We start from the raw sequence: 21,827 nt of genomic DNA on the forward strand, positions 1-21,827 counted from the left end.
AATAAGATTCAGTCTTTCGCATATTATATGTAGGGATAACAGGCCCTTTAATTCATTTTTAAATTGAGTTACAAAATAAGTCAGAAGCAATTACAATAATTCCTTAGCGCTGTACAGTTATCCACGGGCGTCAACACCACACAGTGAGTTAGATAGAAGAAGGAACAATAAAATACCGAAACTTAAAAAAAAATAATTAATTATTAACTGTTTAATTTTAAACGAATATTATATTTACAGGACCGGTGGAATGTTACCACCCATCAGGCGCCGCCGGAGCCGGTTATATGCCGAGCTCATCCGGTGGCGCGCAGCCCTCGGCGCAGGCTTCGCTGAGAGTCCAGCCAACACCGCAGCCATCGGCACCGCCGGCACCACAGCAGGACATGTCTAAAACAACCATGGTAAATAATTGCTATCCTTTTATTAACTACTTAGACCCGGATGGCCCGGAATTTGTTATTTTGGTACATCACAATCAACAGCGGTGTTACAAACAGGAAATTTATTGTCAAAGATGCAGTTTAATTCATTTAACAGACGATCCCCTGACAGTGGAGTGCATTGACTGTCAACAGATTATGTAGAATTCAAATGTGTGCCTACACTACACTTTACGGAGATCAATTGGCGTAACGTGCGTCTCTTGATCGCGTTACGTTGGGAGAGCAATCTAACTACCTCTGACCTTACAGTGGGTGAATGCTTAGCTAGTTCCGTTATACCGATTCTTTATTTATGCATGTGGTTCACATAAATATTTCTTGTAACTTTTCTTTAAATTTATTTTCAGGCTGGCCATAGTTACGTTTCACAGAATCAAACAACGCCGACTCGACCGTCGTTTGCCAACTACCCGTATAGAACAGCGCAACATGGCACGAGGCCCAACACCCATCCAAGGTACTTATGTTTTTACTGTATTTTACTCCGATACAAATGAAGTTGTTACGACAAGTTGAATTGCATATTAAACGAGTCATATTTATAACTTATAAGTATTTTTGGTATATTCGTTGATTTATTTTATTTGTAATATATTTATGACAGGTATGCTATACCTTTCCACAAGTTCATCGAGATATTGATACTAGAAGGACCAACGCCGTCAATAATTATATTAATCGCTAATAACCTTTGTCTATTTCTATTGTAATACAGTAAGTTATACTATTAACAAAAATAGGTGTTTATGTACTGGTCACATGGTCCGTTCTGAATTAGAGAGATGCTGATAAAATGAAATATTAGTATTAAAATTCGTAACCTATATGAAAGGCGATCATAAATATGAAATAACTATAAAACAGATATAACAAAAAAATCTGTTTAGATTTCAATGACTTTTGGAAGATCCATAATCAACCGTCTTCCTACATCGCACTCTAATATTAATAATTTCTGACTGATTTCACTATGGGTACAGAGCGTGTGAGAGAACGACCCTCCTCAGGCACTAACTAACTATCGCCCATAACGCGAGGATAACGCGACCATTTCGGTCTACAATCTCAACTTAAGATGCAAATCATAATTATGTAGGTTACGTTAGAGCAGAGTAAATATTTAGGTTACGTTAGACAATTTGTTCTTATTTAATTCATTTTGTATGACTTTCTTACGAAAATCATACAAAACGTGACTTTCTTACGATTTTGCTTCTATGAAAAATACCCAAAAGAATTCCACTTCCGTAATAAACACTATCAAACAGTTTAAATTCTTTAGATCGCTAAAACCAAAATAATAAATCCCAAGCCATTAAAGCTCGCTGCTAGAAGCAAGAAGGGAAACAGTCTCAGCTGATGTATTATTCCGTAAACGAGTAGATAATCAATCATTGCTTACTTGCGTCGTACCGTTTAGCATCCTAAACTCGCACTGCCTATTTAAAATGTTTGAACCTTCACTACATAGTATAAAACAAAGTCGCTTTTTCTGTCATGTTGTATGTCCCTATGAACGCTTAAATCTTTAAAACTACGCAACGGATTTTGATGCGGTTTTTTTTAATAGATAGAGTAACTCATGAGGAAGGTTTTTATGTATAATACAGGTATAATATATCACCATTGCACCCATGCGAAGCTGGGGCGGGTCGCTAGTAATATTATAATAAACAACAACGAGGTACCTAAACACTGTGTTATCTGTACTAATATTGGTTTAGTTAAACACGATAAAATCTCCCGTAGTTACTGGTTCATATTGGGATATTTTTTATGTTGCATAATCCATTTATTGAGGAAGGTCATAAATCATCACGCTACACATAAATAGAGATATTAGGCCGAAAAACAAAATCATGGGATAGTAGATGGTACTTTACGAAACTAATGTTTCGGAAGCGAGTCCCATAGTTAAATCAAGCATAAATGATCTTGCTCTAGGTTAGGTTCTTATTTGAATACTTCATTAAAAAATTGTGAAATTAACGATAATTGAGTGTATTTAAGCACCTAATAGAGATGATGACGTGGTATGAAAATTAAAAAGTCTGGTCCATCATGTAGGTAATTAAAACATATAAGACACGTATCCTCAAAAGTATTTGTTTCCGTAAGAAAATAAAAAATACGTCTCTAATGTTTTAAAATAATCTACAAGACGGACAGAAACACAAATTAGTCATCTACCCTATTAGTTTTTCTAGTTGTCGTAATTAGTTTTTCTTAAGGCTTAACGATAAGTATAATCATTGATAACGGCGACCTTTGCTTGAATTAGTAATTTCACATGTACCAGTTTGCACTGCATAATAACTTATATCGAACCCAACACCTTTTTTGTTTCCGACGTGCTGTGCAAAATTATAGTACATAAAGCTAAATACTACTGAATTCTAATGTTCTATAATAAGGAAAATTGTATTTGTTTCAACAGACAACAACAGCCCTACATCCCTAACGCTGCTGCCACTGCATCACCGCCTGTTATGTATCCAACGTTATTATTTCAACCTTCGCCAATGGGAATGCAAACTTTCCAGCAGCCTAGATCGAGTACACCGGGGTAAGTGTCCTACAGTTTTATAGAGTTAAGAGTTTTATAGATAGTATCCAACCAGTCAATTTGGGAAGTCATTGGGGAAGGCCTAATGTTTAACTGCAGGTATCTTATCCCATATTTTATTTATATACCACATACTATTTTATATGCATATTAAATTGCTAGCGTTACTAACAGTTGTCAAAAAGGGCTAATATAAGTATAATAAATGCCATAATTTACAATCAACTTTTATTTGTAATCGAATTTAGTTCTCAATTATAACTAAATTTATAATAACAAGTTTACTGAGGACTTAATTTTTCTAATAAAGCTTATACAAATAAGCATGGAAAGTAAATAACAACAAACTTGGAAAAATACTTATCAGAGGGCTTAGTATGAGTTTGTTTTACGTTTAGTGAGATCGAAACGAAAGCTAGTTCGCCGCTCTGATTGTTTGATTTATTGGAGTCGGCCAATGAGAGCGCCAAATGCGTTCTCGTTTCGCTCTCATAGTCCTTAGGCTATGACACTATGACCTCTGGGCCACTATGACGTGACCTATAATGATGCTTAATGCCCTTTTTTTGTTTACAGGTACTACCCGTATATGGGATATATTAACTATAATACACCACCGAGTCACACTCCTCCATGTATGTAGATCAGTTTAAATGTTTTTATTTTATGTAGTATCTTGTACACACAACGTGTACTGTTTAGTGCGTGTTTGGAATTGCAATATTATGGGTAAGGGTAAAACTACTATGCACGAAAGAATGGCAGTAAACTAGTCATTAATTTCATTAAAAGAGTATGATATTAACACCATGCCATTGCTTGCTTAACATACTTTGATATTGAAAAACCAGCTAGTTTATTTTGTATCGCCATTTCTATCTCCAATTTGCATGCCCTTACTGATTTTACAGTTTTGTGATGTATTTGCATAAATTCAGAAAACATCTAATGAAGTAACCGATACATATCAAGCAATACTTTTGATAAGTTTTATTCTAAAGTATGATAATATCGAGAAACTAATTTGATGTAACTTGCACACTTATCGTTGAGTTTAAAATACTACTACTGTGTGTAACGAGGACTCACCTCGTAGATATTACACATCATTTTTGTCAATAGATTAAAGTTCTTAAATTATGTTGATGCTTTCTTCCAAAACTCCGATAAGACCAGGAGCTTGATTTAATAAATTAGTTGGTGTTTGCATGCAAACCCCTACTCTTCCCACAAACACGTACATTCATAATTATCTTGTTCAATACAAATTCATTTTCCTGCTATCTTGTATGACAAAGAAACTTTATACTATTAAATACTGAGTAAATTGACTAAGAACATATTTTCTGATAACTTTTTTTTATTTTTAAAATATTAATATTTGTTTTTGTTTATACCCACAGATTTTTATACGTCGAACAATCCGCAGCTGCCAACGCCAAATTTACAAGCGAGTGCTCCAGGTGGTAGAAGTAATCCCACAACTTTGGTGGGACCACAGGGTACACCTGCAACCCCCACTGCGCCCACTGCCACGCTTCCTCACCCACAAGCTTCTACACTCATGCACCAAACTATGCCTGGTAATCATTGACTTCTATTATTAATAACATTTATTTCGACGACTATGGGTTTAAGGGCGAACTGATTAAGGTTCATTTATGACTATAACACTCGCTTTTGTCATAACGTGTTAAATTTACCATCTAGCTTTATCATAATATATGTGCCGTCTTATTTTGTATCGCCCTAAGAACTCTTAATTATTCACTGCTCTAGTCTAGAAAAACACATTTCAAGTTTTAAGTAATTGTGTCGTCTTGGTCCTCTAGAAACACGATCAATTACAAGAAATATACTCGATAAAGGTTACTCGCACTTTATAATATAATATTTCGATTTTAGATAATTTAAAATTCATATCATATATTTTAAGAAGCAATCAAATTAAAAATACCGAATGTTGTAGTTGAAGTTACGATTCAAATTTCAAATTAGGTTAACCTATTTCATTTATACACTATTATTTAACACTAACATTCATAGTTTTAAAGCAACAAGAATTGAGCATGATTAAATACCATTAACCCCTGTTATTAATCGTCTCCGACGTTTGTTCTGCATGAAATACTTGAGACAGATAATTTTTTGAAAAGTTCTAAATAAGTTTTACTATTATATCGTACTTTTACGGTAAGACTGTTGCATGAATATAATTAATATCGAAACAAAAAACAATGAATTTGAAATACAGCGACGTCCCTACAATGTACAACTAACTGCTTTTTCATGTAGTAATTTGTAATTTTTCCTCCCACGTGGGCGTCCCGTATTATCTGCAGGGATGAAACTAATTGTAGACAATGTTAACTAATTGGATTTCATGAAAGTTAAAAAAGTACTTAGTTATAATATTATTAGTACTACCTATGTTAAATAACATCACAAAAGATTTACTCACTGAATTTCACTTCCACGCAAAGGAGAATGTCCAAAAATACCCAGAGTCGATTAAAAAATCATACTGTTTTGTATAGCAGGTTGCGTGAATAACTAACTTATTGTTTTGTTACTGTGTGTGATACTAATGAAAGAGATGAAGATTACAGATAAGGAATTACATTTAAGAAAGTTATTAGCGAACCCCTAAATCTTTAAAATGTTCCATTGTACATACATCATCATATTATGATGTGATTTTGTCAAAATACTATATATATAAACTGACTGGCATATAAACTGTTGAAATCTACGGAAATATACGAAGCGCGGCCATGATTAACTGGTCACGTTTTTTTATTACTTGGTGATGGCTTCATGAAAAACAAAGATTTCATTTGTGATATACTGTGTATATGCTACCTTGCCTTAAATAAATTATTTTAATCGATTCTGGCTTTTGCGGCATACCATACATTTTTGGGCATTATATTTATAGTTAAAATGTAAAGAGTGCATTACCAAAAAATCATTAAACATGTATTTATTACATGCACCCAATCGCCCATATCTATTTATTCTGGTAAATCTTTAAATCTTCAAGTCATGTTATACTTTAATAATATTTTGTGTTAAACTAATCTATGTATTTAATTAACTCAATAAGTAGTTAAATTGAGTTGTCTGATGTAGGTGATTCCAAATAACCACATACAATACCTCTTTTGCATAGATAGTAATTACTAATCTTTTCAAATTACTTGACTAACTGTTACATTTAGACACGAAAATATATTATACTGGCCTTGTACTTAATTTCTACCTTTCTCTTAGGTATACGCTCATCTGCTCCAAAAAGAAGTCATAGGGTTCCAATCATAGACCCCAAAACAAGTAAGTAGGATTGACAGTTTCCGACTTTCAGTGCTTGATCAAACATCGTATATCTACTTATTATAATTTTATTTTCAGAACAAGATATATTCTCTGATTTGTATACTAACGACAGTAATTATATAAGCAACGAAGCTAACGATCGCCACACCCCTCAACCCGTAAGTATAAATCTGTAGCTGTCATTATAAATATTATTTAATTCGCTGACTACTTGTCAATATACAATGTGACAGGGGTGAGACTTCTAACCCGTTAAGGCTGAGTATTACATCTAATTTTATCGCCGAAAAATATAATATGGGGTTTGAACCCCCTCCCCCTAAAAATTATGGCTATTTACTTTTTGTGATATCAAAGATTGTATGCGTCGTAGCAACAAAAAAAAAAGACAAACGGTAGCTAATAACCTTGGCTAACTAATTCATTCCTTTTTTCATATGTTTGATAATGTTTTGGTGAGAAAAAAAATCATTTCTGAATATTTTTTACCGAAAAAATCGATATATTTCAATATTTTCAATTGGGGGTTCAACACAGCGTATTATTTATTTTTTGTCGATAAAATTAGATGTAATACTCAGCCTTAACGGGTTAGAAGTCCCACCCCTAACACATTGTAGATTCTAAATGGTCTAGGTTTGTCTCCTAGATTAGGTAAGATAATGCTACTCATAATAGAACACGATCATTGTGAACTTATAACCAATTAAATAATTAAACCTAAGCAAAAGCAGAAGTCAAGAAAGAACACAGTGATAGCTTCAAATGGATTTGGTCATGTCAGAATAAAAAGGCTATAAATAAATAAAATTTAGGTTATATATGTATGTATTTTGGTAGGAGTGCGTAAGCAGAAAAGTTTTACATTCCTTTGAGGATTTTCGTATTTACTTTGAATGAACGCAGATTTTACTTTTATAACAGTATACAATGGGTAGGTAGATTATATTGTCATCATCAATCTCACTTGTCAAAAGATATCACAAGTAAAAACTTTAATCTTAATTAATCGTTGTCTAATAGTACACAATTTATCTTTATTAATATGGTATGAAATGAAATCTACTTCAGTCACATAATATGTTACAAATGTTGAACAGAACATTTGTAATTTCATTTGTTTGTAAACAACATTTTTTTTTGTCCAGGAGCCAACACACAGTATCCCCGAAGAATTTAATAGAATGGTCAAGGAAGTGGCCAATCAACCTTCTTGTGATAACTCTATTAAATCGACTTATGTAACAAATAATGTGGATGTACCTGCCGCATCTACACCAAGTTCTGTCCAAAGCCAGCCAATTGCAGTAAATTCATTAAATAATAACATTGTAAAGTCTGAAACATTAACTGTTAACGAAAATAAACATTTAGGACCTGATGTTGCCGGAGAATCCAATGATACTCCAATAGTATCAGCAATATCAGACAGTCCTGTTATAGTGCCTAAAATGCCTATGAATATTAAGCAACTACAAAAGAATAGTGAACCCTTAGTTCAACCTGTAGTTCTAGATACGAATAAGAATTTACCACCAAGTAAACCATTTAAACCAAGCAAAAATGTGCCTCAACATGAAGATCATGAAAAGCCACAAGAAAACATTATTCAAGTACCAATTGCAACAGTAGCACCAATTTCGAGCTCGACAGTGATTACGTCTACCGTCACACCCGTGCCTGCTTCAACGCAAACCGCAACTGCTAGTGAACCACCAACGCCCGTTCCTATTTCTACACCCGCTCCACAGCCTCAAAGAATAAGAGAACCCAGGGAAAGAGTCAAATCTGAAGACAAAGAAAAAGTGAAAGAGCGGGAGTCTCAAGAAAAAGAGGCTGCGTCTGCATCTAATAAGCTGAATGGTCCGACACCACCTTTAGGTAAGTGAAATTATTTTTTACATGCATGACCTCTAAATCTAATCTAAATTATTAATATATATCCATTTCGTTAATAAGACCTAGTACTCCCGGCACTTTCATCGCCGGTTAGTAATAACTTTGTTCAAGGCCAATGCTTTTATGGTATTTTGTGGTCTGAACTAGAATATTCCATATAGCAAGAAAAAACATTTTCACGTCATTGTAACTCCTTTGGATTATTTATTTTTTATATATATTAATTATGTAACATATGTAATATTTTATGTAATAATATTATAATGATCTATTTTATTGTATAATTAAAATGCTATGCCGAAAATTTGCAATTAAGTGCCAGTACTAGGTCTAGTATTTGGTCAAAAAAAAATTTTTTTTTTCCACCTTTATATAGATATACAAATATTTAGAAAGATAATTACACATTCATTGGTAATGCTGATGCTATATTACGTCCATGCTTATTTTTGATATTTTTCTAGCTGATTTAAAAGAAATAAGTATGCTATTGATGCTTAAATTTCACTTCACAACTGGTTATCTCAATACAAACTTAACATAATATATTAGTCCTTCTTAACATTTTGAAAAAGTATTGAATTTGATTAAATCGTTTATCCAAATTTGATTTCTCTCCTTATCTACTTGATCATCTACCCCGGCGCGGCTACACCCGCTGCTCAGTTCCTATTGATCTTAGCGAGATATTTTATCTTATAGCTTTTTCGAAAAAATAAACTATCCAATACTAAAATTCGAAAAAATGAACTATCCAATACCAAAATCCAATAATAAATTTCAAATCGAACCAGTAGTTACAGTTTCCTAAATAAAACATAAACTATAGAATATAGATGATCCATCCTCATTGTTTAATGTTTGACATTTTGAATGGAAACTGGGTAATATCCTCATTAAAAAATAAATTGAGTCCCCTTTATCAAATACTCACCCTTTCAATGATTTGATGATGTACTCAATTTATACACGCGATTTTTTTAAATGTACTAAGTATTTCACGTGGAAAATGCGACTTCCTCTGTCACAATCGTGTACAAAACTTGCCACTTACCAAATACTACTTTATTATGTATCTATCTTCTGTCCATCCATATAAATAAAAATGGATCACAGCTTCGGAAACATCGATAAATAGCACCCGACCGAAGCTGGGGCAGACTACTAGTTATGATATTTAGTAAAACTATTTCTGTGGTTAGTTATTTTAATGGTATTGAATTACCATGATTTGATTAGTTTCATAACCAACAGCCTGTAATTGTCTCACTGTGGAGAAAAAATCTGTTCTTACATGGAGAAAGAATGAGAATTAATTTAATTACCACAAGTTACTAGAAATTATTTGTAATCACTTAGATAGTCAGTAGTTAGTAGATCTATAATCACTCAGAAAATCACATTGTTACTTCCAAGCCGGGTTTTCAACCCACATTCTCACACTTGAGGAGTAAACGCCATAACCTTGACCACGACACCTAATAATTTTATTAATACGAGCTACAAAGAAAACTATAGTAAACTGATTAATTTTCTTGATAATTAATTCCTTGGCCGTCACATTTTTTTTTTTATAATAAGAGCAACCTCTCATCTTAACCCATGGTACATTGTACTGCAGTAATATTAAATGTATTTATCAATTATCAGCCGTGTACTTGTGGAGTATATTTTTTTCCTATGTGACGTAACGTATGCCAAAATGTGGGTAAGAAAAAGAATAGCTTTTATTGTTATTGATTTCTGTAGTAATTTTCTATTAATTTGTGTAATTATATTTTTAAATACCTACCTAAAAATAACAGTAGGTATCCAGTCATCATCATCGCTAGTCGGATGTCGTGTCGATGGTCGGTGATAACTGAGTCTACATCCCACTTATGGCTCGTACACACGTAACGATATATCGTAGCGATTAATCTGTGCAGACCGATTTGCGCAGATTTATCGATCGTGTGTATGACAAATCGTTGCAGATTATCGTTGATCGGGGGTAGTTGCAATTTTCATTAAATAAATCGTTGTCGATTGCGTTTGCGCAGTTTTATTGCCGCGTGTGGATGGCGATCGATGCGATTTCGGCAGTACTTCGCGGAACTCGCTTGTGTGCGCACGTACGTGCGGCGCTCTTGGGAAACATGTCGGAAGAAGAAAGAGGTCCCCGCGAACAACTTCAAGAGTTTATAGAGAGCTACAGAAGCGAAACTTGCCTTTGGATGACCTAATCTAAGGATTACCACGATCGCAACAAAAAAAAAAAATTAAAAATTTCTTTATTAGTGGAGTAACTAAAGCCAGTAGATTAAAGTATGTTTCTTCATTCATCCTCAAGTAATTATGCCGATCTTTCGGAGCAAATTTCAACTCCTTTAATAAGTTGGTATGAGAAAATCGCTTCCTTTTCATGAGCCAGTCTTTAAACCACACACTCCGCGCCTTTTTTTTTCTTTAAACACATAACCAGGCCTAATATTGCGAGCGCGTCATCATCTTCCATAATGCGTGTTTCTTCCGTGAGATTCTGCGGAGAACTGCCCATCGACACCGATATCGGAGGCGTGTGGAGACACTAGGGACGTTCGATTTATCTGCACAGTCTGAAATCGCTACGATATATCGTTACGTGTGTGCCAGCCATTAGCGACAATCTCATGAGCTAATGTTGTTAGTGGGCTTTATCTCTTATCTTCTTCCGCTTGCACTAGATTTTTTTTCGGTATCTGTAGGTATATAGGTATCCCACCCAAAACATAAATGTGAAAGGCTGCCAAGTTCGATAATATTGGAATGCTTCGCCTATAAAAGAAGTGAGATCTTAATAAGTACCAAGTTCCATACACAGACGTCAGTTAAAAATGATAAAACTTGGCAAGTTTTAATAGAAAATTATATACTTGACTCATTGCGTGAAAACTTGGTGACAAAAGTGTGTGAAAACTTGTACATAGAAAGTAAAACAAACTTGGCAAGTTTTCACACACTTTGTTATAAACCTACTAAACTTATTTTAGTAAGGTTTATTTTCTTTTTTTCTTATTTTACTTTACTTTGACTAAATACAAACCTTCGTAACGAATTTTAGGTCGGTACGACCATTGGAAGATATAGATAAATTTTTGTTCATTAGGGGTATGAATTTACACCTTCATTATTTTTTAAACCGACTCACACTTGGCCATTTTCAGATTTTTTCTTTTACCTTGACCTAAAGACCTACCTCCATGCCAAATTTCAAGTCAATACGACCATTGGAAGTGGTCTAGGTTTTTGATGAGTGAGTGAGTGTATAGTAAAAATTGCGATATTTTTTGAGTGTTAGGAATTTCGAAATTTCATTTTTCACGTATCTTTGGTGATTTTTTTCTAAGTAATATAGATTTGTGATATTTATACTAAATATTTTGTTGGTCAATGTAAATTCGTGCACAGGCGACACATTTAGTTTCCCCATAATGCGATACCGAAACGTAATTAGGAAACTAACACTATGAAAACTATTTGGCCCAAATATGACCTAAATCTGTGAATCTTTTTGCTTTGGCATATTTCTTTGTGATCTTTAATGCTGGGCAGGTACCCCCAGGTTTTCTCTAGTTCTAATAAATTATTGGAGAGCGTCCTTTAAAGTTACGTTAACATTTTTATGTGTTTTATAGATAAACACAATGAACTCTTAATAATATTAATATTAATATATATTTTAAGAGTCGAATATAATATATTCAATAAAGTCGATACCTTAATTGAAATTTTCATTACCTTGTATACTGGGCACACTGTCACGACAGTGTGACAAGTATACTTTAGTCAAAATGTATATGTCGTAACATAATCGACTAAATACAAAAGTAGATTATCCAAATCTATTTTGCACAGCTTGAGCAATTTTTATTGAATGATACGAGATTTATTTCATTTTAATTAGACAAAAACTTAAAATATGTGGAAAAGTAAATTTTAAATAGCAATATAAAAGCATAGTTAATCGATAAACTAATTAATAAAAACAATTATTTTTATTACAATATTTTTTTCGTGTGAAGTAAATTTTTAGTAATATTTGCGTTAAAAGTTTTTGAGTCGATTAATCGAGTACTTGCGCACAGCACTAGCAACATCGGGACCGCCTGTCCGCATGGAACGATCCAAGATGGCGGCTTTTACCTTACAGTCACTTTGAGCATGGCAGCGTTTTAAATATTTTTGACTTTTTTATTCATATCTTTTTACCAATCAATTTTAACAATTTGACATATTTAATTTTAATAATAATTTATTTAAGTTTTAACCATAAGTAAAGTGTTGTGCAAAGTGTTTAAAAGTCGGACAATACTCTAGATCCTTGAGTGACCTTTTGAATAGACTTTCTTTTACCATATTGTTACATTATCGTATCTTATTTTAATTGTGTGAAGAATAATTAGTACATTTATCGGATTATTATGCTGTGATATAATTTAGGTATCAGTGCCACATAAAGTCTGATATTCAGGTACTATGCAAGAACTCCCACGTGGAAATATCTCACGTCTCTATTTATAGACCACGAACTTGGTTCATAAAAAGTGATAGGATAGATTAAAAATCAACTTCTAAAGTGCTGTATTAAATACGTGTTGCTGTTAATTATGGTTTATATCAACCGTACAGTCGAAAGTCTTAAAAATTACTGCTTTCCGACATATTAGCAACCGGACAAATTCGATTGTCACTCCATATTTTATGTGATGTGTACCGTGTTCGTTACATCCTTCTATCTGTAATTTTACCGTACAACGTCTTGTCTGGTGCTCAACTTCTCGGAAATAGGTAGCCTTGATTTACGAAACTGGTTCAAAAGCAACAGATAATTATTTTTGAATGCTTAGAAAATTACACTTAAATCCTAAAGAGAGCAATTAACATATTAGTCAAATGACAAATGCTGCAATATGTAACATTCCTGTAGCAGAAGTTTAGGTTCCTAACCTGCTAAGTTAGTGTGGAATTACTTTAATATTAATGCATTCTACTTTTATTTTTTACAGTGATTAGTTCAGTTGATAGCTTGGCAGAAGCTATCATTCTTCCAACTAGTCAAAGTAATCAAGGATTAGGTGTGGAGGCTGCAAAGAAACTAGCAATAAAGCAGATTTCACCAGCCCTTGAGGCTGAAACTACTGCTGCCATAGCATCAAATGTTGAACTTGTCAAGAGTGAACCTATTGTTGAAAGTCCTCCTACTGCCACACAATTGTTATCTGCTAGTATAGAAAAAGTTGCTAAAGAACAGTTTTCAAAGGCACCGGAACTTAAAGAAGGATCAAGTGCGATAGAAGCTCAAGCTAAATTAACACAGAGTATATCTAGTGTTCTGCGCACTAATCAATCTGATTTTAAAATGAAAGATATTAACCTTAATAATAAGACTACAGGTTTGTTCATTTATATCTTTGTGTCATCAGCATCTGATTTAAGTAGTTGCATTTGATTTCATCAATCTATATTTAAAATGCAAATTGCAGTATTATTACCATATTCAAATTTCTTTGTCAAACGTGAAAGATATCGATGCCTTCCGGCCAATATATGCTAAGCAACATTTTTTACGATTTTGAGTTGTATACATATTTGGAATCAGTGATTTTTTTCCATCAATTGATGTGTACTACACAATTTCGCAAAAATGTTACCCTCTTTTGGCCAGAAGGCATCAATATGTAATAGACAATGTGATTTTTTTATATTTTATCTTGCAATTGTTCAGTATTCAAGAGATAAGTGAGATAAACGGAAGTGTTTTTTTATCTGATAATACTCAGTTCTAAAAAATTAAGCATCATCAGTAGTTTAACTTCATGTTATGGTATTTCCAGAGTAGCTTGATTGGTTTGACTTCATTTCATCATTATCATAAGGAACCTGTTTTTTTTTCAATGTCTTTAAAAGTCTGGCACAAAATAGTTATTTTTTACCATTATTATAATCCTGAGCTATCCCCAGTATTATATTTATGTATTTTTATGCAATTATATGTATGTGTATTTAAGAATCTTAATAATTATATAATTTTTTGATAATAATCATCGTGGCATTCATAATTTCACCTGTTACTTAATATGTTTTTCTTTGTGTTAGATCCAGATACTGCCAATGGAAACACAACAGAGACAACTAAAGCTGAAACTGTTAGAGAGGATATAAACAAAAATGAGAAGGGATTGAAGAATACCAAGAACAACAATAAGAAATCTAACAATAAAATGGCGAATAATGAGTCAAATGTTAAAGAAGTCGAGTCATATGAAAATGGTAAAAATGAGACTGATAAAGTAGTTAATGTAGAAAAAGATAATATCCAGCCTGATGAAGAAGTGGCTGAGCCCACACCTGTGCCAGAAGAACCTACAAAGGATGAACCACCGGCACCACAAATTTTTGTGCCTAAATACAAATATAATGAAGGTTTGTCAAGTTTATTAAATTTAGACATCTTTTTCGTATTTTACTATAGGTATCTATAATTCTGTTTATCTTTTTCAGATCAATGGTCTCCACTTAACACAGCTGGCAAAAAGTGCTATGACATTGATTTGCTGAAGCAAATAAAAGATGATCCACTTTCAAAGAATAAGCCGAATGTTCCTTTATTGGAACATTGTAATGTCATCAGGGTAATTTCTTGATTATGTTTATTTATTATGTAATAACTTGCTAAATTCGTGTTGACTTAAGATTTATCAATCTTGCTCTTTTTTAGACCACTCCAATGCAAGAACCACAACCATTTACACCGATGTCAAGGCCTATGAATGATTCTCTATTTCCTCCATTTGCCAAGAATTCTGGTATGGGTTCCAGGAGTAATGCTCCTCGGGAAACTAAGAAAGATTCCAGGAATGCTACTCCATCTGGTAACATTAAGCATGATTAATTAAAACATAATTATGAACACTCTTAGCTCAGAAATATTAATCTTTTTAATTTTATGCAGGTAAAGGAAGTGTCAAACTTCCTCCAAATCCAAACAGCAACAGCTCCCATAAACCTGTTATTCATGTCTCACTGTCGTTACGAGAGGAGGTGAAGCTTAATGAAGTAGACTCTGCGTGGAAACCTACTAGATTCCGTAAAGATCAGATAAATGAAGAAGAGTACAGAACACAAGTAAACACATTTTTCTAATTCATAGATATAAGAATTGCCGATTCTCATTTTTTGAAACAATTTTTAATAAACTTAATAACAGATAATATAAGGTTTATTATCTGTTATTAAGTTTAGAGTGTGGTAGTGCTACCACACTCTTTTCTCATTCAAGTTGTTATGAATGTAGCTAAACTTTACCACATAAATTTGGAATCTGCTACATGTTTTAAACTACTAAAGGTTTCTTTATAAATTTATTCTTATTTCAGGAACTGTACAAAAAATTCAGGGGCATATTGAACAAATTGACACCACAGAAGTTTGACACTCTTTTGGAGAGAGTCAAAACATTGGAAATTAACAACCAGAAGCGTTTGGAAGGTGTGATTGACTTGGTCTTTGAGAAAGCCATTGATGAGCCTAACTTTTCTGAGGCATACGCTGCCATGTGTCACAAGTTGTCTGTTTTGAAGGTATAATATAGCAGTAATGACTATTTAAAAGTTCTGCTATGAAGTCAGTTAATTAATTTATTTCTTATTATTTTATAGGTTCCTGCAGATAATCCCACAATGCCTGACAACAAGTGTGTCAATTTCAGAGCTCTCATTATCAATAAATGTCAAAATCAATTTGAGACCCATAAAGTTGATGAGCAGATCTTGAAACTGGAAAGTGAACTTGCTGCTTGTTCTGATCCTGTAAGTTCATAATTATTAGGTTAGCTTATATATTTTCTTGTGTTGCAGTATGCTTATAATATTTGTTTGATTTTAGCTCAAGAAAAAGGAATTGCAACTTATGATTGATGAAGAAAATAGACGCGTAAGGATGAGGTCTGTGGGAAATGTAAGATTTATTGGTAAGTGTGCTTTTTTCTTATTATTTATTAGATTTAGATAAACATTTATAGTAGTTAGTAAAGTACAAGCTTCGCGGGATTGCAATAGGCGAATTTGAAGGACTTATTTTAATTTTGTTTGTCATTATTTTATGATATTCCAAGGAATTTTAAGTAATTCATTTCTATGACTGCGAATATATTTTTTTACTTTAAATTTTAATGTGTCAGGCAATATCTGGTACAAAATAAAACTTGTTTATTTTTTTTATTATGTAACCATACACTTACATTTTGGCTTAAAGAATAAAAATTTCCATATGTGTAGCATATTACTGAGAATTTCAAAAACGAATAATCCTCTTGTGGAAGAATATATCTGATAACCGTTTGTAAATTATATTATATCCATAATAAAATGTTTGACAAAGCGACATTCTACTGCATTTTTATATATAAGATGTAAATAAGCTTTAAAACTTGAAGTAATAAGGAAAGTAGCACAGCTAATTTTAAACTGGAAACACTACTGCAATGCAGCGCCACCCGACGAACCGTCGCGCGTCTTGCTAACAATTTTTAAGATGTAATGACGTGATTGGCCGAGCTACATAATTTGTTGGGTAACAAACACGCGTGCGTCGAGTTGCGTAGTGTAGCGTGTGAAATATGTTTAGCGAATGACATACCTGCCTCAGTAACAATTTGTTAAATTAAATAAAATTATACATAATGTGAAAAATTGCTAATGAATTTAGCGAATGCGACACTTTACTTATTGTTTACTTTTAATTTATGACTGCGAAATTAAATATTGTGCAATTAAATAAATGATATAAAACCAAAGTTAAAAATAAGTGTTCAATTATCAGAACTACAATCCCTATTATTGTTTGTTGCAGGTGAATTATACAAATTGAAAATGTTGACATCAAAAATTATGGACTATTGTATGAAATATTTAATTGATAAAGTTGAAGAAGAGAAGCTTGAATGTCTCTGTAAACTGCTTACTACTATCGGGGAACAAGTAGAGAGTGAACCTAACACTCAACTTGATAACATTTTCAAGAAAATGAAGGAGATTGTCGATCGCAAGTCCAACAAAATAAGCAGCCGTGTCAGGTAAGTTAAAAAGGTCATTGTTCTGACTTCCTTTATATAAATGAATTGTCAGTACAGAAAATGATAAGATAGGACAGAACAGGGCAGAAGACATTGTGATCTTATTTTTACTAAACAATTGTTTTGTATCAGGTTTATGCTTCAAGATGTTATTGAACTGAGAGACCGTAAATGGGTAGCCAAGACAGTTATTGATTCACAGCCCAAAATGATGGATCAAATTCAAAAAGAAGCTGAACAACAACAACGTCACATTGAGGTAATTAAAAAAATATTTAATTATACATAAGTTTATAAATAAATGAAAATTATCATCATCAACTGTAACTGTCCTACTGTTAGGCACGAATCACATAACGGATAAAGAATAATCAATAATTACCAAACTCGCTCAAAGTGGATAAGGTCAAACTTATAATTCTCTGATTTTATAAAAAAATTGCTTCATACTATAGGATTTTCTCCAGTCGGTGCATTTTCAAAGTACAAACATTCAATTTCACAAAAACGATGACACTTAGACCTGGGACAACAATTTGTGTGCAGGGATGGATCCCTCCACATGTTGCACTGTGCCAAGTGTGCAGTTAAAACTGTTTTATAATATTACACTTTTCGTTTCCTTATGATGGATCACCATGTGATATTAATACTTGGAAGATTTCGAACATGCACTCTAATGCTAGAAGGTCCTAATCTCCAGGCCAGCACAATTGACATAAATTTAACATAGATCAATAACATTGTATTAATTTTTCCATCACAATGCGTTTGTCGCATGAAATTATAATCATACCTATGTATTGTAGAATACTCGTACATTTCTTCATGCATGTTTTGCTTACACCATGCACTTCCATGACGAGCACTAGTTGCTGGCACGCATGTAATTAGATACGCATGCTGCCGTTACTGTGAGATTCGCATAATATGTGTAAAATATAATTTGATTTGCTATTGTGATATTGCTAACGAAAACAATACATCTTTTCTTTATCTTTATATATATAATTCTTCTGTGAGTGTGTATGTCACTGAACTTCTATTAAACGACTGGACCGATTTTGATGAAATTTTTTGTGTGTGTTCAAGGGGATATGAGAATGGTTTAGATTCAAAATTTTGTCCGCTGGACAATGTTTATAATTAATTTTTAATTTATTAGTAGTTGTTGATTTTGGAATGTTTTACATTGGATCCGACAGACGGCGCTACCATCGCAGTGTCAAATATTATGACGTTAGATATTGTCATAACATTTGAATAATCATTTTCATCAAAATGGTCCAGAATGTATTAGCTTATTAAAAAAAGTTTAAAATTTTCAAATTAAAGATGTGTAGACAGGACAACGTCTGTCGGGTCCGCTAGTATACAACGTGTAACAAAACACCCATATACATCAAGAAGCCCTGATGAATAAAGGTTGAATAGAATCTCTACACAAAGTTTCAGCTTAAAATACGTTTAAAAAAAATTAGTACCAAATACTTGGTATCGCATAGTTCGTGGTTGCAAATCATACAAACGTGTCAAAACACTACAGGGTTCACTCGCTAATATTACGAAACATTTCTTCTGTCAATCTAATGGCCTAGTACCTGTCTACCTAATTTTGTATAACGCGCCGGCGCGATTTCAAAACTTCATAACTTGGTACCTAGTCCAGTCATTTGGTAGATAAAAAGGGGGTTACCTGGAATGTTTTCCGGGAGTTTTGAAAATTGGTGAATTTATAGATTTGGGTATGCTCTTTTCGAATTTCAACTTTGCCACCTCGTACACCCGCCGCTTGCGCCGCCATATTGAAAAAATGGCGCCTAAAAACGGTTTTTTATTAATATCTCCGTTCCGACGCATTTCACGAAAAAATATTTATCTACAAAATTAAACTAGAAAAATTTCCTACAATTTATGTATTGATAACTTTTTCATAAAATCAATAGTTTTTGGCGTACGAGTGCCGCAAAGTATTATTAGTCCAGTCAAATTAGGATTTCACCTCGGAATTTGAGATACCCAGCTGTAATTTTGTATATACTTGTATATTGACTGCCTGAAAATTGCCTCAAAACCTACATATGGTAGGGTGTAAGCAACTATTAAATTTTAAGGTCCAAAGGTCCCAAAAAACGTTTTTTTGCGCTTTTTTGGAAATATCTCATTTCCTATAGGTTTTTGGTATTTGCATTTAATACCAATATTGTAGAATACAAAATTCTCTACAACTTTTGTCTAAACTTTTTTTTATACGGTGCACCGTTTCCGAGATAGAGGGCGGAGAGCGCGCGGTCACTGCACCTCTTAAAAAAATTTTTTTTTCGTCTAACCTATCCGTGATTGTTGTCTATGGATAGGCCATTAAAAATACGTCATGGTTCCTAAAACCATTTTTCGTCAAAATCAATTGTTTGAAAGATAGACACTTCCAAAGTGGAAAAATGAGGTCTATCGAATGTGTCCTGCCCTCTAACTTTTAAAATAAGTGAGTAAGAAAACTAAAAAAAAATATATGCTGTAGATTTTAATGGAAACTTTCAAAGAAAATTGGTTTGAACGAGATATCATAATTAGTTTTTAAGAATTGATACATTTAAAAAAAACACATTGTTTGTACACGTGGTGGTGCAGATGAATAATACTTTGCGGCACTCGTACGCCAAAAACTATTGATTTTATGAAAAAGTTATCAATACATAAATTGTAGGAAATTTTTTCTAGTTTAATTTTGTAAATAAATATTTTTTCGTAAAATGCGTCGGAACGGAGATATTAATAAAAAACCGTGCACAAACAATGTGTGTTGTACAAACACGAGAGTTTCGGTAGGTTCCTGCTTCTGATGTTATATGTGTTATGTTATATGTTCCACTGTGTCCTCCGGGCGGTCTTCGCAGTGATGACACCCGGGCGTTTCCTCCCGCCCAATCAAAAACAGGATCCTACCGAAACTCCTGTGTCCGGTAAGCACCTGCGTCAGGCGGTAGGTGAGGACGCCATGGCGCCTCTCTAGCCACTCCTCAAACAGGGGACTTACCTCTGCAATGACAGCGAGCCCAGCCCTCGGTTGCGACAGTCATTGCTGCACAACACACATAGTTTGTACGCGTGGTGTTGCAGATGAATAATACTTTGCGGCGCTCGTACGCCAAAAACTATTGATTTTATGAAAAAGTTATCAATACATAAATTGTAGGAAATTTTTTCTAGTTTAATTTTGTAGATAAATATTTTTTCGTAAAATGCGTCGGAACGGAGATATTAATAAAAAACCATTTTTAGCCGCCATTTTTTCAATATGGCGGCGCGAGCGGCGGTTGTACAAGGTGGCAAAGTTGAAATTCGAAAAGAGCATACCCAAATCTATAAATTCACCAATTTTCAAAACTCCCGGAAAACTTTCCAGGTAAAACTACCAAATGACTGGACTAACCGTGAAAACATGAGTTTAAAAAACCCTTCCCGTATCGTTTGTTATGTTATCTAGAAACCGTGCACTTGATATGTATACCCCCTTTTTGTTACACGTTGTATATGTTACGGTAAATCTGATTAATTGAAAATTATTAATAATTTTACATAATTATTAATAATAATCACATGATTTGGTAAATGTGAATAATCGGTCGAAATTTATTACTTTTTGTAGTGATTATTAATAATTCACGATACATATTGGTGAAAGTAATAAAATAAATATAAACCCATTGTTTTTTGACCAAGATGGGGCCCAGTAGGGCTGATGTCTGGGGGCCTACTCTAATTCAACGAAAAACGAAGTTTCGTTCGAAACTTCGCAGATTGCATACTACAATTCTATTTATTGAGATTTTTCGTGAACAAAAATAAACGAATGAAATGAAGATAAATAAACAAGTTTTGACATGAAATTAAAAATAAAACGTAATTTCAAGTATTTCTATTAGTAAGTAAATCAATAAAATCTACGGCCGAAGATTAAACAAAACTTCGGATTCGAGAACCGGAGTAGGCAGTTTTACCGGGGGTTTACCTACCAACTACGTAGTTTTAGTCAGTAAGAGACTGACACTCCTTCTCGCCTCGCCAAAAAAGGCACATTTATCACAAAATTAACAATAAAATTCCTTAAAAATCAAATCTACCATCAAACTTATGCAAGAAAGTCTTTCGTAGTACATAAAATTGTAACAAAAATATTTTTTTTTTTCAATAACAAAATCAACATGAATCCTAGAAGCAATCATCGACAATCATATTTGGTTTGCCTGTAAATCTTCTGTAACACCTATAAATTCAACAAATAAATATTTTAAAAGTATTATCATAGAATTCAACAAATATTTGTTGTGCATGTACAATATATTGCCGATTAAATTGAAATAAAAATAACATCTTGGCCACTTATTACATTTATCACTACTAGGGTAAAATTATTAATAGTAACCGACAAATGTGATTAATTTATCACTTTAACCTCGAGTTTCGGTAATTATTAATAATAGTA

General features: G+C 33.2%; 1 protein-coding gene across 6 annotated transcripts in view; it reads left to right on the plus strand.

The window, feature by feature from the left end:
- LOC118281452 (eukaryotic translation initiation factor 4 gamma 3) overlaps positions 1-21,827 on the plus strand; it is a 46,744-nt gene that overhangs the window by 18,039 nt on the left and 6,878 nt on the right. For 3 of the 6 annotated variants that reach the window (XM_035602185.2, XM_035602050.2, XM_035602105.2), the window contains exons 2-19: positions 241-404; positions 794-903; positions 2,884-3,012; positions 3,589-3,647; positions 4,416-4,595; positions 6,286-6,345; positions 6,424-6,506; positions 7,497-8,229; positions 13,275-13,661; positions 14,365-14,691; positions 14,770-14,900; positions 14,987-15,140; positions 15,221-15,393; positions 15,645-15,848; positions 15,927-16,076; positions 16,153-16,237; positions 17,119-17,341; positions 17,474-17,600. In XM_035602185.2, coding sequence (XP_035458078.1) covers positions 241-404; positions 794-903; positions 2,884-3,012; positions 3,589-3,647; positions 4,416-4,595; positions 6,286-6,345; positions 6,424-6,506; positions 7,497-8,229; positions 13,275-13,661; positions 14,365-14,691; positions 14,770-14,900; positions 14,987-15,140; positions 15,221-15,393; positions 15,645-15,848; positions 15,927-16,076; positions 16,153-16,237; positions 17,119-17,341; positions 17,474-17,600 — 3,479 coding nt within the window. Of the gene's footprint in view, positions 1-117; positions 144-240; positions 405-793; positions 904-2,883; positions 3,013-3,588; positions 3,648-4,415; positions 4,596-6,285; positions 6,346-6,423; positions 6,507-7,496; positions 8,230-13,274; positions 13,662-14,364; positions 14,692-14,769; positions 14,901-14,986; positions 15,141-15,220; positions 15,394-15,644; positions 15,849-15,926; positions 16,077-16,152; positions 16,238-17,118; positions 17,342-17,473; positions 17,601-21,827 lie in introns of all 6 variants that reach the window. The other 3 variants (XM_035602266.2, XM_050704463.1, XM_035602344.2) reach the window with 3 other exon arrangements.

Source organism: Spodoptera frugiperda, chromosome 25 (genome assembly GCF_023101765.2).
Source record: "Spodoptera frugiperda isolate SF20-4 chromosome 25, AGI-APGP_CSIRO_Sfru_2.0, whole genome shotgun sequence".
Classification (NCBI taxonomy): Eukaryota; Metazoa; Arthropoda; class Insecta; order Lepidoptera; family Noctuidae; genus Spodoptera; species Spodoptera frugiperda.